Source organism: Pseudorca crassidens, chromosome 15 (genome assembly GCF_039906515.1).
Source record: "Pseudorca crassidens isolate mPseCra1 chromosome 15, mPseCra1.hap1, whole genome shotgun sequence".
NCBI classification, from domain to species: Eukaryota; Metazoa; Chordata; class Mammalia; order Artiodactyla; family Delphinidae; genus Pseudorca; species Pseudorca crassidens.
Genome location: NC_090310.1, coordinates 51,754,067 through 51,767,619, shown reverse-complemented (window position 1 = coordinate 51,767,619; position 13,553 = coordinate 51,754,067). Strand labels below are relative to the sequence as shown.

At 39.0% G+C, this 13,553-nt stretch overlaps 1 protein-coding gene across 8 annotated transcripts in view; it reads left to right on the top strand.

Moving 5' to 3' along the window:
- PLCB4 (phospholipase C beta 4) overlaps positions 1 to 13,553 on the top strand; it is a 420,918-nt gene that overhangs the window by 331,624 nt on the left and 75,741 nt on the right. For all 8 annotated transcript variants that reach the window (XM_067707497.1, XM_067707492.1, XM_067707493.1 and 5 more), the window contains 6 exons: positions 977 to 1,085; positions 4,973 to 5,183; positions 6,176 to 6,269; positions 9,354 to 9,433; positions 9,972 to 10,056; positions 12,602 to 12,692. In XM_067707497.1, the coding sequence (XP_067563598.1) occupies positions 977 to 1,085; positions 4,973 to 5,183; positions 6,176 to 6,269; positions 9,354 to 9,433; positions 9,972 to 10,056; positions 12,602 to 12,692 (670 nt within the window). The remainder of the gene's footprint in view (positions 1 to 976; positions 1,086 to 4,972; positions 5,184 to 6,175; positions 6,270 to 9,353; positions 9,434 to 9,971; positions 10,057 to 12,601; positions 12,693 to 13,553) is intronic.

The following is a 13,553-nucleotide window of genomic DNA, read 5'->3' as shown; positions in this document are numbered from 1 at the left end:
GTCCTCTAATCTACCACAAACAATAAGGAAGTTTAATAGACCCACTACCTCTAGGTACAGAAAGATAGTCAGATAGACACACACACACGATTGTAGCTGAGTCAGTAAGTTGGACTTTTTTCATCACTGCTGTAAAGTTAGGATGACAGAACTGCAGAAATAGCTTTGCTCCTGGTGCCTCATATAACATAGCACCAGGAGCCTATAGGTGCTGATTTGAAAAGAATGACATCACCAACCTCCAAATTATTTATGTACTTTCTGCCCAGAGAATTTCCTCGGGGCAAACCAAGTTAGATTTCATAGTGAAATAGAATTTCTGAACTACTGATATTTAAACACAAATTTTCATATTGTTTAGAGCTTGTAAATATCCCTGTGCTGATTAATTTTCAACTATTACAATGGATTCATTTTGATAAATATTGATTCAAGAGAATGAAGTTTACAGTTCCCAAGAAATCTTTTATTCATGTAGAAAGACATAATGAAAATAAAATGATATTTGCCTGTCTAACTTTAGGGTTTTGGAGGGGTTTTTTGTTATTGTTGTTTTTGGTTTGGCATTTAAATGGGTATGTTATATATTTGGGGTTTTTTTGAATTTTTGCTTTTATCCTTTTTTTTTTTTAAAGATTTTTGCTCTCACTTTTTATAAGCACTTATGCCAAATGTCTTGCCTGTGGTATGGCAATGCCATACCATTTTCTCTGTCCGTCAACTTTTGAAGAAAGAAAGTATCTTCTGTTTTCTCCCTCATCAGTTCAGTGAGGGGAACCAATAAAATACTATTAGCAAATTTGGACGTTTCTGAAGTCTATTTTAGGAAGAAAGGCAGGAAAATAGTGAAATCTTCTCTTTGTAACTGTAAACATGATATTCTAGATATATCTTATATTAGAAATTACATACTTCAGTGATGTGTACTGGCCCAAGGGTGAATGTCAGCCTAAATGGAGTTATTTTCTCATCATAGCATCAACGAGATCCTCGGTTGAATGAAATTTTATTCCCATTTTATGATACTAAAAGGGCAATGCAGATCATTGAGATGTATGAGCCTGATGAAGACTTGAAGAAAAAAGGTAAGAAAAGTGTAAACAGAGAGAATTTTTCTTTGTTTAAAAAAATCAAGGACATATGCAACGTTTAAAGTCCTTGAATTTTTAGTTAAAGGTATCTTTAAATGCTTTGGGGCTCTCTAGAGGCAAGGATTGATAACTGACTGACTTTTTTTTTTTCCTTGCTCTAAGTATAAATTTTACCTTACACCAAAATTTGTTCGTGCTGCCTGAAGTGTAATGATAAATTTATTATTAAACTATAGTGATATTTTCCCCATGTACTTTCTTATCTTTAGTATCGCATAGTGCTTAAAATGTAAAAATGCCAATTATAGTCTCTGTTCACCATCTATGAAAACAATGGCATTTGCTATCAAAATTGACACCTTCTTCTTCTCCCTTTAGTTTTGCAAGCTAACTAAATTTAATACACGATTTAAAGAGTCTTTTTACTCATCATTTGACCTCTGGTATGGAAGATAAATGCAATTGACATGAAATTAAATAGGAATCAATTTAGCAAATTGTTGGGGTTTTTGAGCATTTGCCTCTTTCAATGAAACTTTGGAAACAATGTGTTGTTCATTCCAACATTTAACAAAGGAAAGGTATGGAGAGGAAAGTTAAGATTGGTTCTATAGCCATGAGAAACACCTGCAAAGGATGGGAGCGATGATGCTGATAGAGTATCTCCAGGGAGTGCCAGGAGATACCTGATCTGGAGTCTCTGGCCTTATGTCTCGGTGGAGAGTGAAGGGAGATCTAGGTTAAGTTCTTTCTGTCCCATCTGCCCATGAGTATCATGGCCTCAGTTTTCTCCTCTTTAGAATAGAGGTTCTTTTTTTTTTGTACCTCAGTGAGTGTGGCTGAAAGATTTATACGTTCTCTGGACCCACATAGAACCCATTTACATGCATGCCTGGCCCACCATACCATGTGGCCTTACCCCTGATATTTTTCCAAGCCCAACAGAGTTTTCCCTTGGTTATAGTCATACATTTACACTTTTCTGCTAGGGTCTCAAATATCTATTTTCAGAAAGACTGCTTCATTACTTACCTCTTTATCAATATCCTGAGTATCATAATTAAGTCCACATGGCATGTGATTTAAGTGAAGGGAGGAGTGGCTTGGCAGAAAATCTAGTACTTTGCAGTGGTGGGAGGTGATGTGATTTTTGTTGCATCCCCTGTTGCTGTGTGACCTTGAGCAAGGAACTGTATTCCTAGACCTCAGTTTCCCTGCTTGTAAGATGGTGGCGTTCATGCAGTCATTCAGCTAGTATTTCTGTCGCCTGCTTTCAATCCTTATAGGCACAGCCAAGCACTGTGCTAGGTGCTGGGGATTCAAAATGAAATAAGGCGGTTGTGATCTACTGAAGGAGAAAGACCTATGACTCAGTAGTGCCTTGGTGGTGTGATAAATGTTATGATAGAGGTGTGTCTTATTATGTATAAGTTCCTCCCAGGTCCTAAAAGTCTATGAAAGTACCACTGACACATCTAAAAAGCATAGCTTCACCATTTCACATATGACAGAAATGTTAAAGTCTGTCATTATCAAGTATGGGTGAGAATGTGGTGCCAAAGGCATTCTTATCAACTATGCTGAGTGTGTAAATGGGTACAAACAACCACCTTGATGAATATTTTGTCAATAATAAAGTGGAAAATATGCCTCTCCTACAGCCCAGCCTCTTTACTTCCAAGTATGTACCCTAGAGAATGTCCCATGTCTTTCCCGAGTCTGGTGTCAGAGTGGCCCTGCTCAGTCCTCAGATCTCTGCTCCTTCTATCCTCACTCCTTGAATGAGCTCATCCAAGCCAATGGCTTTAAGTTTCTTCTATACACACATGACTTTCAGATTAAACTCTCCACTCCTAATCTGTCTCTTAAACTACAGACCTGTATAGTAGACCTCTCCATTTGGATGCTGAGTGGACATTTCAAATATATATATATATATATATATATATATATATATATATATATATATATATATATATATATATATATACACACACACATAATATGCTTTGATTGTCCCCATCCACAGACCTGTCCCTTTCCCAGCCTAGAAAATGGTACCATGACTCACCCAGCTTTTCATGCCAAAACTCTTGGAATCATCCTTGACTTGTTTATTCTTTCACATCATCTCTGATCCATCAACAAAACCTGCAAGATCTATCCTGAAAATAAATCACTTCTCACCGTCTCCACACTTACTGGACTATCAGATCCTACATCATCTCTCCCTAGATGAGGCCAGCTGACTTCTAACTAGTCTTCTCCTTTCCTCAATGCCCTATGATTTATGTACCACACAGCAGTCATAGTAAACCTTTTAAAATCAAATCTAATTATGTTCTTCCACTCTTCAAAATGCTCCAAAGACTTCCCAGCACACTCAGAATAAGATCCAAAGTACTTAGTGAAGACTAAAGTCCAACCGATGTAGATTTGGATTTGGATTCTTCATTTCTAGCTACTTTCCCCTCCATCACATGGTCTCTGCACTTGCTGACCTTTCTGTCTAGGATGGGGCAGCCCCAGGGGTGCATGGGGCTTGCTCCCCATGCATGAATGTGACCTCGTCAGAAGGACTTTTGCTGGCCACATAGCAAACACAGCATCCTGGTCATTCTTGATTGCTTTCCTACCCTGCTTTCTGTTTCCTTCTAGCATTTTCATAACATTATATTTATTTTTTAATTTATTTGTTCTCTCACCCATAGTATATGAGTTTCATGAAGGTAGGGCTTGTCTGTTTCTTCTATCCTGCATCTATCACAGTGCCTGGGAAAGTATAAATGTATGTGTCCAAGGAGATAGACACACAAATTTTTACTGCAGTTCGTTTAGTTATAAATAGAATGACCTAAATATCCATCAACAGAATGATGGATAATGAATTGTGGTATATTCACATATGGACTACTTTACACTCTACACACTGCATACTTCTACTATACATTACTCAGTGAAAAATAAATGGACAAGAGCTACTTATATTAACTAGATAAGTCACAAGAAAACAGAAAAAATGGCAAGCTGCAAATGCAAATAATGGGGTAACTTTTATATAAATTTTAAAATAGTCAAAACTACCTACTTTTTGGATAAATGCATATAAAGTTACAGAACCACTTTGGGAATGTTAAACACAAAAACTAGATTATTGGCTGTCTACCTAGGAATAAAAAGATGGAATTGAATGGAGTTGAGGTGGGGCACACAGGGTGCTTCATGGGCATCTGTAATTATGCATTTCTTTAAAAAATGTAAAGCAAATAAAGGAAAAGGTTAAGATCTAACAAGGCTGTGGTATAGCTGTTTATCCTGCTATTATCTGTACTTTTCTGTAAGCTTGAAACCAGCTTGTAACTTGGAAATGCTTAAGTAAATGCAAGAAGCTGAAGCTGTTGATGGTTGACAGGGTAGGAGAAGATGCAGAAATATTGACACCGGCCCTGTCCCATGTCACAAAGGTGTGATTGAGATGAGTGGTGGCTCTTGGGATCACGTTTCAATGACCACTGAATACTCATCTCACTGGTCCCATATCCTATTTTTTAGATGAAATAGGAAAATGGAATTATTTGAATCCAGAGAGGCCACTCATCCCTTCTCCAATCTGGCTCCTGGTGCTGCACTTTTGAACTTAGGGAACTGATTGTTTTGCCATCATGGATGTGAAAGCAGATGCCTCCTATTTGTGGAAAGCATTAGATTACTTATGCAATGCGGGTACTTCGTTCAAGTTCTGAAAGACGAAAGTTCTTGGGAAAGAGACTATGAAGAAGTTTTTACTCCTCCTGTTTAAGTTGCCTCAAATGTCATAAATAAAACATGAGATGTGTATCTTCAGAGCCATAAGTCTACCATGATATTCCTTTTCCCCCCAGGCCAAATATCAAGTGATGGGTTTTGCAGATACCTGATGTCAGATGAAAATGCCCCAGTCTTCCTAGATCGCCTAGAGCTTTACCAAGAAATGGACCACCCTCTGGCTCACTACTTCATCAGCTCTTCCCACAACACCTATCTCACTGGCAGACAGTTTGGTGGGAAGTCTTCAGTAGAAATGTACAGACAGGTCCTCCTGGCTGGTTGCAGGTCAGAAACTCAAGACACTGTTTCTTCTTTGGATTTGATGCTCTTCAATTGAATTTAGTTTTCTCTGAAAAATAGGAAGTAGCATTCAGAGTGAAAAGGACATTTGTCTTTCTCTTTAATGGATTACGATGGCCATTTAACCTTGAGAAAGGAAAATTGGTATCTGTTCCAGAAGGTCTAGAGTCCTCCTATGGGTCAAAAGATGTTTTTTTTTTTACTGTAAATTTAAAATATTCCCCCAACATTACCAAAAAGATAGCATATTTTAAGAAGTCATGCTAAGTTTCCTGTTGGTCATAGACACTTGCAAATTTAGCTTTACTTAATGTTCAAAGTTCTAAAATTTCATTCTCAGATCATAAAGATTATTTTAAATGGCTTTAATTTTACATAAATAGGAAAATATTTGAGGTTTAAAATATGGTAAAAATGCAGAAAGTGAAAAATAAGAAATGTAGTTACATTACGATTGGTTTCTTGATTGTCGATGACCAATACTTAATTTTTCAACTCACTGTTTTCTGTGTGTATGGAAATATGTTAAAGGACTTTAACTACATCACTACATCTGTTTCTGAATGCTTAAATATGAGTCACTGAAACAATGAGAACATTTTAATTTATGGCCAAAGTAACATCATCCCACCTACAAAATTTTTACAGTATTCTTTAACATCCTATAAAACCCAGCCCATATCTAAATTTTCCCAGTTGTCCTCAAATTGTCCTTTATTACAGCTTTGTCACAACTAGGATTTCATCCAGAACCTCACTGCTTGTTACATCTCTTTTCTCTCTTAATCTCTGACAGTCCCTTTTTGATGACACCAATCTGGTGCAATTTTAACCTGCATCCTCCAAAAAATAATCGTGTTACTTCCTTCATTCCATTTTCTACTTCTATAGAAAACAAATTATTCTGATGTCTTTTCATTTGTACACACACTATTTTATTGTAAAGGTTTAATATTGGTAAATCACAATGTTCCTAGATGTGTTGAACTTGACTGTTGGGATGGAAAAGGTGAGGACCAAGAACCAATAATAACTCATGGAAAAGCAATGTGCACAGATATCCTTTTTAAGGTAAGTGTTTCTTTTTTTTTTTAATTGAAGTATAGTTGATTTACAATGTTGTATTCGTTTCTGCTGTACAGCAAAGTGATCAGTTATACATATATATACATATTCTTTTTCATATTCTTTTGCATTATGGTTTATTATAGGATATTAAATATAGTTCCCTATGCCATACAGTAGGACCTTGTTGTTTATTTTATATATAGTAGTTTATATCTGCTAGTTCCAACCTCCTAATTTATCCCTCCCCACCCCCTTTCCCCTTTGGTAACTGTTAGAAACAGACTCACAGACATAGAAAAACTGTTTCATAAATAAGTTCATTTGTGTCATATTTTAGATTCCACATATAAGTGATATCATGTGGTATTTGTCTTGCTCTTTCTGACCTACTTCATTCAGTATGATAATCTCTAGGTCCATCCATGTTGCTGCAAGTGGTGTGATTTCATTCTTTTTTATGGCTGAGTAGTATTCCATTGTGTATATATGTACCACATCTTCTTTATCCATTTCTCTGTCGATGGACATTTAGGTTGCTTCCATGTCTTGGTTATTGTTAATAGTGCTGCTATGAACATTGGGGTGTATGTATCTTTTTGAATTGGAATTTTTTCCGGATATATACCCAGGAGTGATATTGCTGGATAATATGGTAGCTCTATTTTTAGCTTTTTAAGGGACCTCTATACTGTTTTCCATAGTGACTGCACCAATTTACATTCCCAACCACAGTGTAGGAGGGTTCCAAGGTAAGTTTTAAAATTACCTCACCATTGCCTTTTCCAAACTATTGTGGAAACAGAGTGGAGAAAACAAATTATTCATCTTCTCAAGCATCTTACCTTTATATTCCATTCTTCCAGTTTTTCAGAGAAAGTCAAGAAAAATGTTTTCTCTACTTAATATTTCCTTCATGCTACTTTTTCTGCTTTCAAATGGTGATAGTGCCATATAATGAGATTTCTCCGGCAGAACCTCCCTTGTTCCACTTACTTTAAAAACAGTCTTTCATTTTCTTATCTATTTTTGTGCTTACTTACTTTGCATTTTTTCTGAAGGACTTTCAAAGTGGAATAAAAAGATAAATAGAATACAGGAAATAAAATAGATTATAAATAGTGCCTGTATGGGTAAGAAAGTAAGATAGTGAGATTAGAGTTTAATGAATGCTTGTCAAGAGATCCTATAAACTTTCAAGCCATACCACAAATTGGGCTCCAGACTTTTTTGAATTCAGTGCAAGGAGAGAAACATGATAATTCACAGGATTTGTAAAATACATACAGAGTAGTTAGTCCAGAGAAGCACAGTTATTCCCCAGTACTGACACCAGATAGAAGTCGCCCCCCGTAAGATCCTCACAGAATGTAATCTACACTTTTATAAACTGGATTTCAGTCATGGCCTTTTGGTGATCTCTATGTACAATTTGAAGGTTGGTTTCTTAGCAAGTTCCTCAATATGCTCCAGTGATGTCCTGCCAAAAGACAAGCGAAAAAATGAAATTCTGTGGTTGGACAATATGTCAAGTACGTCAACCTCTGTCAGTTTCGTATAACTCAGGAGAGTTATTTCAGCCTCTGGATCAATGGTTCTCAACTCTGCCAACATGTGGAAAATCACTGGGGTTGTTTTGTTTTGTTTTTTAATAGATTTATTTGTTTTATTTACTTATTTTTGGCTGCATTGGGTCTTTGTTGCTACGTGCAGGCTTTCTCTATGCAGCGAGTGGGGGCTACTCTTTGTTGCGGTGCACAGGCTTCTCATTGCGGTGGCTTCTCTTGTTGCGGAGCACAAGCTCTAGGCACATGGGCTTCAGTAGTTGTGGCTCACAGGCTCTAGAGCACAGGCTCAGTAGTTGCGGTGCATGGGCGTAGCTGCTCTGTGGCATGTGGGATCTTCCCGGACCAGGGATTGAATCTGTGTTTCCTGCATTGGCAGGCAGATTCTTAACCACTGTGCCACCAGGGAAGTCCCACCAAGAGTGTTTTTAAAAACAGACACCTAGACCCTAGACCCGTGACCCTCCATGCATATCACTTCTCTTAGCCAAGATGTTGGTGAGTTTTGAACATCAATCAATTCAAGTTTACATTTCCTGAGAAGTACCAAGAGTATGTTCAAGTGGGAAGCCATGAGTTTGCATAGCCACCAAACTGACAGCAAGGGTTGACATCTTTTTTCATAGAATTAAGGAGCCTAATAGGGAAGCTGAAGCTCAAAAGGAAGTTCTTCCCTCTCAGCTTGGAGGTGAGCAAAGAAGAAACCATGGGCAGAGCCAAGATTCTCCTAAAGGAGTAATTCTAGGTCAATTCAAGTGGATAATCAAGGTCACTTGGGAAGTGACTCAAGGCATTTTTGCCTGAGAAGAAACTTCAAGCAAGAATAGCTAAAGGACCACCTGAGCCATAAGAATGCTCAGTAAAATACTCCAAGATTGTCTAACCTAGGCCATTACTCTTTCCAATGGACTTCCCTAGATAGCTATTGTCAAATATTTTCCCAACTAACAGAATGATGGGACTTGCCCCATGGTTAACTACCAGGGTGATACAAAACAAGGGATATTGCAAATGTCACATCAATTCACAGGAGTCTTCATTGAATTAATGAAATGTAGCCCAACTCTGGTGCGAAAAGGCAGAGGAAAGTCAATAAAAGCTTCTAACAGTCCTGAGGTTTTTACCAACACATTTCTCCTCGAGGCGAGAGGGGAAGGAGAGGGGTCTGCTGTGAAAATCTCCGTGCAGAAATCTCACCTGCTCCTCAGTGAGAAAGGTGAGCTCTGAACCCATCTTGGCAGATTATCAAGCAAGGAACTGCACTGCCATTTAGGTGAAATGTCTTGTCAGTTACTAGCACCCTGATTTTGGAGAAGTAAAAGTAGCTTTGAAAAAAAGTGTCATTAACCATGAACTGTGCCTGGGTCTAACCACAGGGGACTCAGTCTGTAGCAGTAAATGGGTTCTCCAGGTTTTAATTGCCAAAACTGACTTTCTGAAAAGCTCAAATTAATAGTCTCCAATTGGTTTCAGGTACCTTAATTTTTTTTCTCTCCTCTCTCATTAACACTCTTTATCTTTCAAGGATGTTATTCAAGCCATCAAGGAAACTGCATTTGTCACATCTGAATATCCTGTAATTCTCTCCTTTGAAAATCACTGCAGGTATAATGATTCATTCTACTCCAAGTCTCTAAGTGTTGTTTCCTAATCCCCATTCCCCACCCCTGCTCTACATCTTTTTGAATAACCGAATAGTTTCTTTTGTGAAGTGGTAAGTACACATAGTCTTATGGGGGAAAAAAAAAGAGAAGAAACTCAAACCACTACCTCTCAACACTTCCACAAAAGAAAAGAAAAAAAAAAAGTCATGTTAATGTGTTTTAGAAATGCTTCCTCTAAACAAAAGTTCAGAGAGCAGGACACCTTGCTCAATGTTCCATTGAGTTGGAAGACTTGGCAGTATGTTTGTAGTCAGACTTGATGAACTTGAAAAACACTTTTTACTCTGCTTACCAACTCTTAGTTTGGGGGAAGAATCGACTTCTTTTAAAACTACACCAGTTAACCCATTAGCATCAAGAGGACAATCAAACATTTTGCAGAGTGAGAGTTTTTAATCGCTAGGAATGGATGTTTCTTATTCTTATTCTGGACAGTTAATGGATGTTTGAATTTACAAATGTTGGTTCTTTCCCTCTAGCAAATATCAACAGTACAAGATGTCCAAATATTGCGAAGATCTATTTGGAGATCTCCTGTTGAAACAAGCACTTGAATCACATCCAGTATGTATTTTTAGCAAACCATATTTCTAACATGAATGGATTTGTTTTGAAATTCATTTCTGAAGGGCCAAGTAGTTCTGGAGGACTAATGTTAAAGATCTTCATGTGTATTTCAATTCGTTGGTATGGGAAGCTTCCATTGTGCTTCAGAGGGGTGTGTAGAGAGAGGCATAAAGTAAACATCTGGCTCAGTTTTATTCAGAAGATCATGGGGTCTCTATGGCTTCTGAGACCTCTGTCCTAAAATTTCACAAAGTGCGCAGTGGCCAGGAGTCTAGAGTTGGTGATCATTGTCAAGTTCAGTGACAGGTTAGAATCGCCTGGGGGAACCATGAAACATACCTCTGCCACAGCCCCACTCAGAGATTCTGAAATTGATTCGAGTTCAGCCAGATCCTGGTGTTTTTTAAGTGCTCTCCAGGTAAATCAAATGTGCAGCCAGGGTTCCGCACCCACGGGAGCCTGTTGCTATGGGAAGTTCCCTGGATCAAGTCACAAGCCAGAAGTTCAAGCTCCTAAGTCCAAAATAAACTCTTGGGCAATGTTATATGCACGATTTCGAGCTTCATTTTTACACCTACTAATTCCTTCATCAAACAAAGAATTTTTAACCTGTTCCCCATAGATAGGCTTTGTGGGGTCTGTGAACTCATTCTAACTGCATACAGTTTGCTGTTTTGAATACAGTCATTCCAGAGAGTTCATCAGATTTTTACCAGGATCCATAACCCCCAAGTGGTTAAGATCCACTCTCCCAAGATGTTGGGAGTAACACGAAAGCTACTGGAGTGAAAGAAAGTATGAAAACCTCTACAGTACTGAAATATTTTGCCCCACTGTTGATGAGCAGCTAATAGGCCCAAACACAGTAGCCCGAAGCAGCAATAGAACATCGCCATGACTAAAGGGGGAAGGTGCTCCGTGCTACCTGGGAACACATCAGGTAGTTTAACAGTGAGTTTTGTAGAAGTACATCTTTGGGAACTGAAAAAAGATATAGGAGGATATTTTCAGCCTGCTGAAGCTTTGGCTGCAGGGGCCCCGCCCACATCCTGGCAGTGCTTCCTGCTTCCCTGCACACCGACCTGGTCTCCACCGCCAGCACCTGCAGCTACTGCTGGGGGGACGCTCTGGTCCCTGGAGCTCTGTGCACACAGGAAAGTCAGTCCAGAAGTACCAGAAAATTACCAACCCCTGCCCCGTGTTCCCTCATTCCTCAGGCGGGATGACTCCGGGCACATGGTCCCCACTGTCCCCCCAAGTTCCCCAGTGGGATCATGCTCCCGTCCACAGTGACAACTTGCCTGATAGCACACCCTTCATGGCTGCCTGTCTTCTTTTTCTCACTTTCCTACTCCTCTGCTGGAGTTCCCTGGAGCTGCCCCCCAGATAAATTACTGGTACTTTCCTCTTTGTCTCAGACTGATTCTAAGGGAACCTAAACTAAGAAACATGCTTGCTTTATTTTATTTTATTTTTTACCTAGGCCCTTTGTTTTATTTTCTTTGTTAGACTAAGGTGCTGGCTTTTACGGAAAGATCTCTGCATTCTTTGTGATGTGCACATACATGAGAGATTATGGGAGGTATAGGCAATATAAATGAGATTAAGATCTGAACTACGGAACTTTCAGTCCTGGAAGGAGGGCACAGTATACAAATGTAAAACCGTAACTAAAACAGATGGGCTTTAGTGTGGTGAATATTTATTGCCAATATCCAGGTGCAGAAGAGATCACTTGGAGTGTACTGGTTACAGCAGGCTTCCCAAAAGGAGCAGAATTTCGGCAGAGGGTTTCATTTGAGTCAGGACTGACATAGGAAGGCACGGTGCCTTGCGTGTACAGATAGTATAAAAATTAATTTGGAAAATGAGTGGACACGTGGAAGGGTAGGTGGGTATATAGATGGATGGTGGGGGGATGGGGAATGGATGACTGGATACAACACAGTTCTGTGGATCAGAAGTAATCAAATAAAGGAACATCCCCTTTGCAGACATTAATCCAAGCCAATGAAACCATAGTAGAGGTCAGATTTCAATAATTAGGACCACTTCCTTCTTAATTCTCTTATTGAACCCACAAAGCCACAATCCCAAGCATTGAAGATGGATCACCCTACTGAGCAGACCAGCTTACTGTACAGCCCAACACTTGGGGGGGCTCAGGAGCCTCTTGACTTTGCCTGGGAGGGCACCTCTGACCCCAGCTGACCCCATCACCTCTTGTACTTTACCAGGTACTTAAAGGCGGCAAGGTCTGGGGTTGAGCTGGACCCCTTTCCCCAAGACCACTGTAGGTCAGACCCCACTCCCTGGGGAAGGTGGAGTAGCTCTGCAAAGCTCTAGAGACCCTGTGGATGCCAAATTTGCTGCCTTAGTGTAAGGCAAAGCTCAGGCTAGTTTGGGTTGCAGAATGAAAGTGTAAAACTGTGCAGACTGCCATCTAGTGGATGTTGGTTGGCCTTCTGCTCATTCTGGGCTGGGAATGAGAAGGGAGAAGTACAACCCTGTCGTGAATTCAGCCTTTTCTCTTTGTCTCTAGCTGGAACCAGGCAGGCCTTTGCCATCCCCAAATGACCTCAAAAGAAAAATACTCATCAAAAATAAACGGCTGAAATCTGAGGTTGAAAAAAGTAAGTCAAATACACTCATCTATGGCAGAAGCATACGTATCTTGCATGTTGAGACAATTCAGCTATCTAGAATGAAATATACTTTAACACCACGGATTGGGGGGAAAGCAGGTCTAGTGGTGATGTTCTATATACTGTGCAGAGCAAAGTTGCCACATTTTTATTCAAGTTTAGGTTCCACATCAACCCCTTCCTGCAGTGGGAAAACATATTCATATATTCATAGATCAGAATTTGGAGGAGTCCCAAGGAAAGATGAGAAGAAAGCAAAAGAAGCATTTTAGAATTTGTCAGGTATAAGGAACTAGCACTTTATCATTTTATACACTCTAAAGCCTTCTTTAAAAGCTTCCCTTTGCACTTTTCCCTGTGATATATACATATCTAGGGATCCTAGGTAATACGCGAGTGTGAATGTGTGTGTGGTCGGGGGGTGGGGGGAGATGATTTTATCTAGACATTGCCCCCACTGTGTTTTCCCAGAACATTTTCTTTGAAAATATTTTCTTCCAGCAAATCTCTTAGTTCAGTGAACGAATAGCATCAAATATTGGTATGATTGCATTGTGGTTTTCCCCTTGGTTATTCTAAATTAAAATTTTTAACTATTTTAGCTCGTTTATGTTTATTGCAAAAGCAGTAATGCTATAGGAAAATGAAAACAGCAAAGAAAAATATAATAAAATAGCACTAAATTATATATTTTACACACATATACATGTATTAGAGACACATGTACACATGTACACTTTTAACGTATACATGCATTTTTAACAAAACTGGGATCATGTTAAATATACTGATTTTTAGTCATTTTTAATTCAACCAATGAAGTATACTCATATCCAGTAGGATATAAGT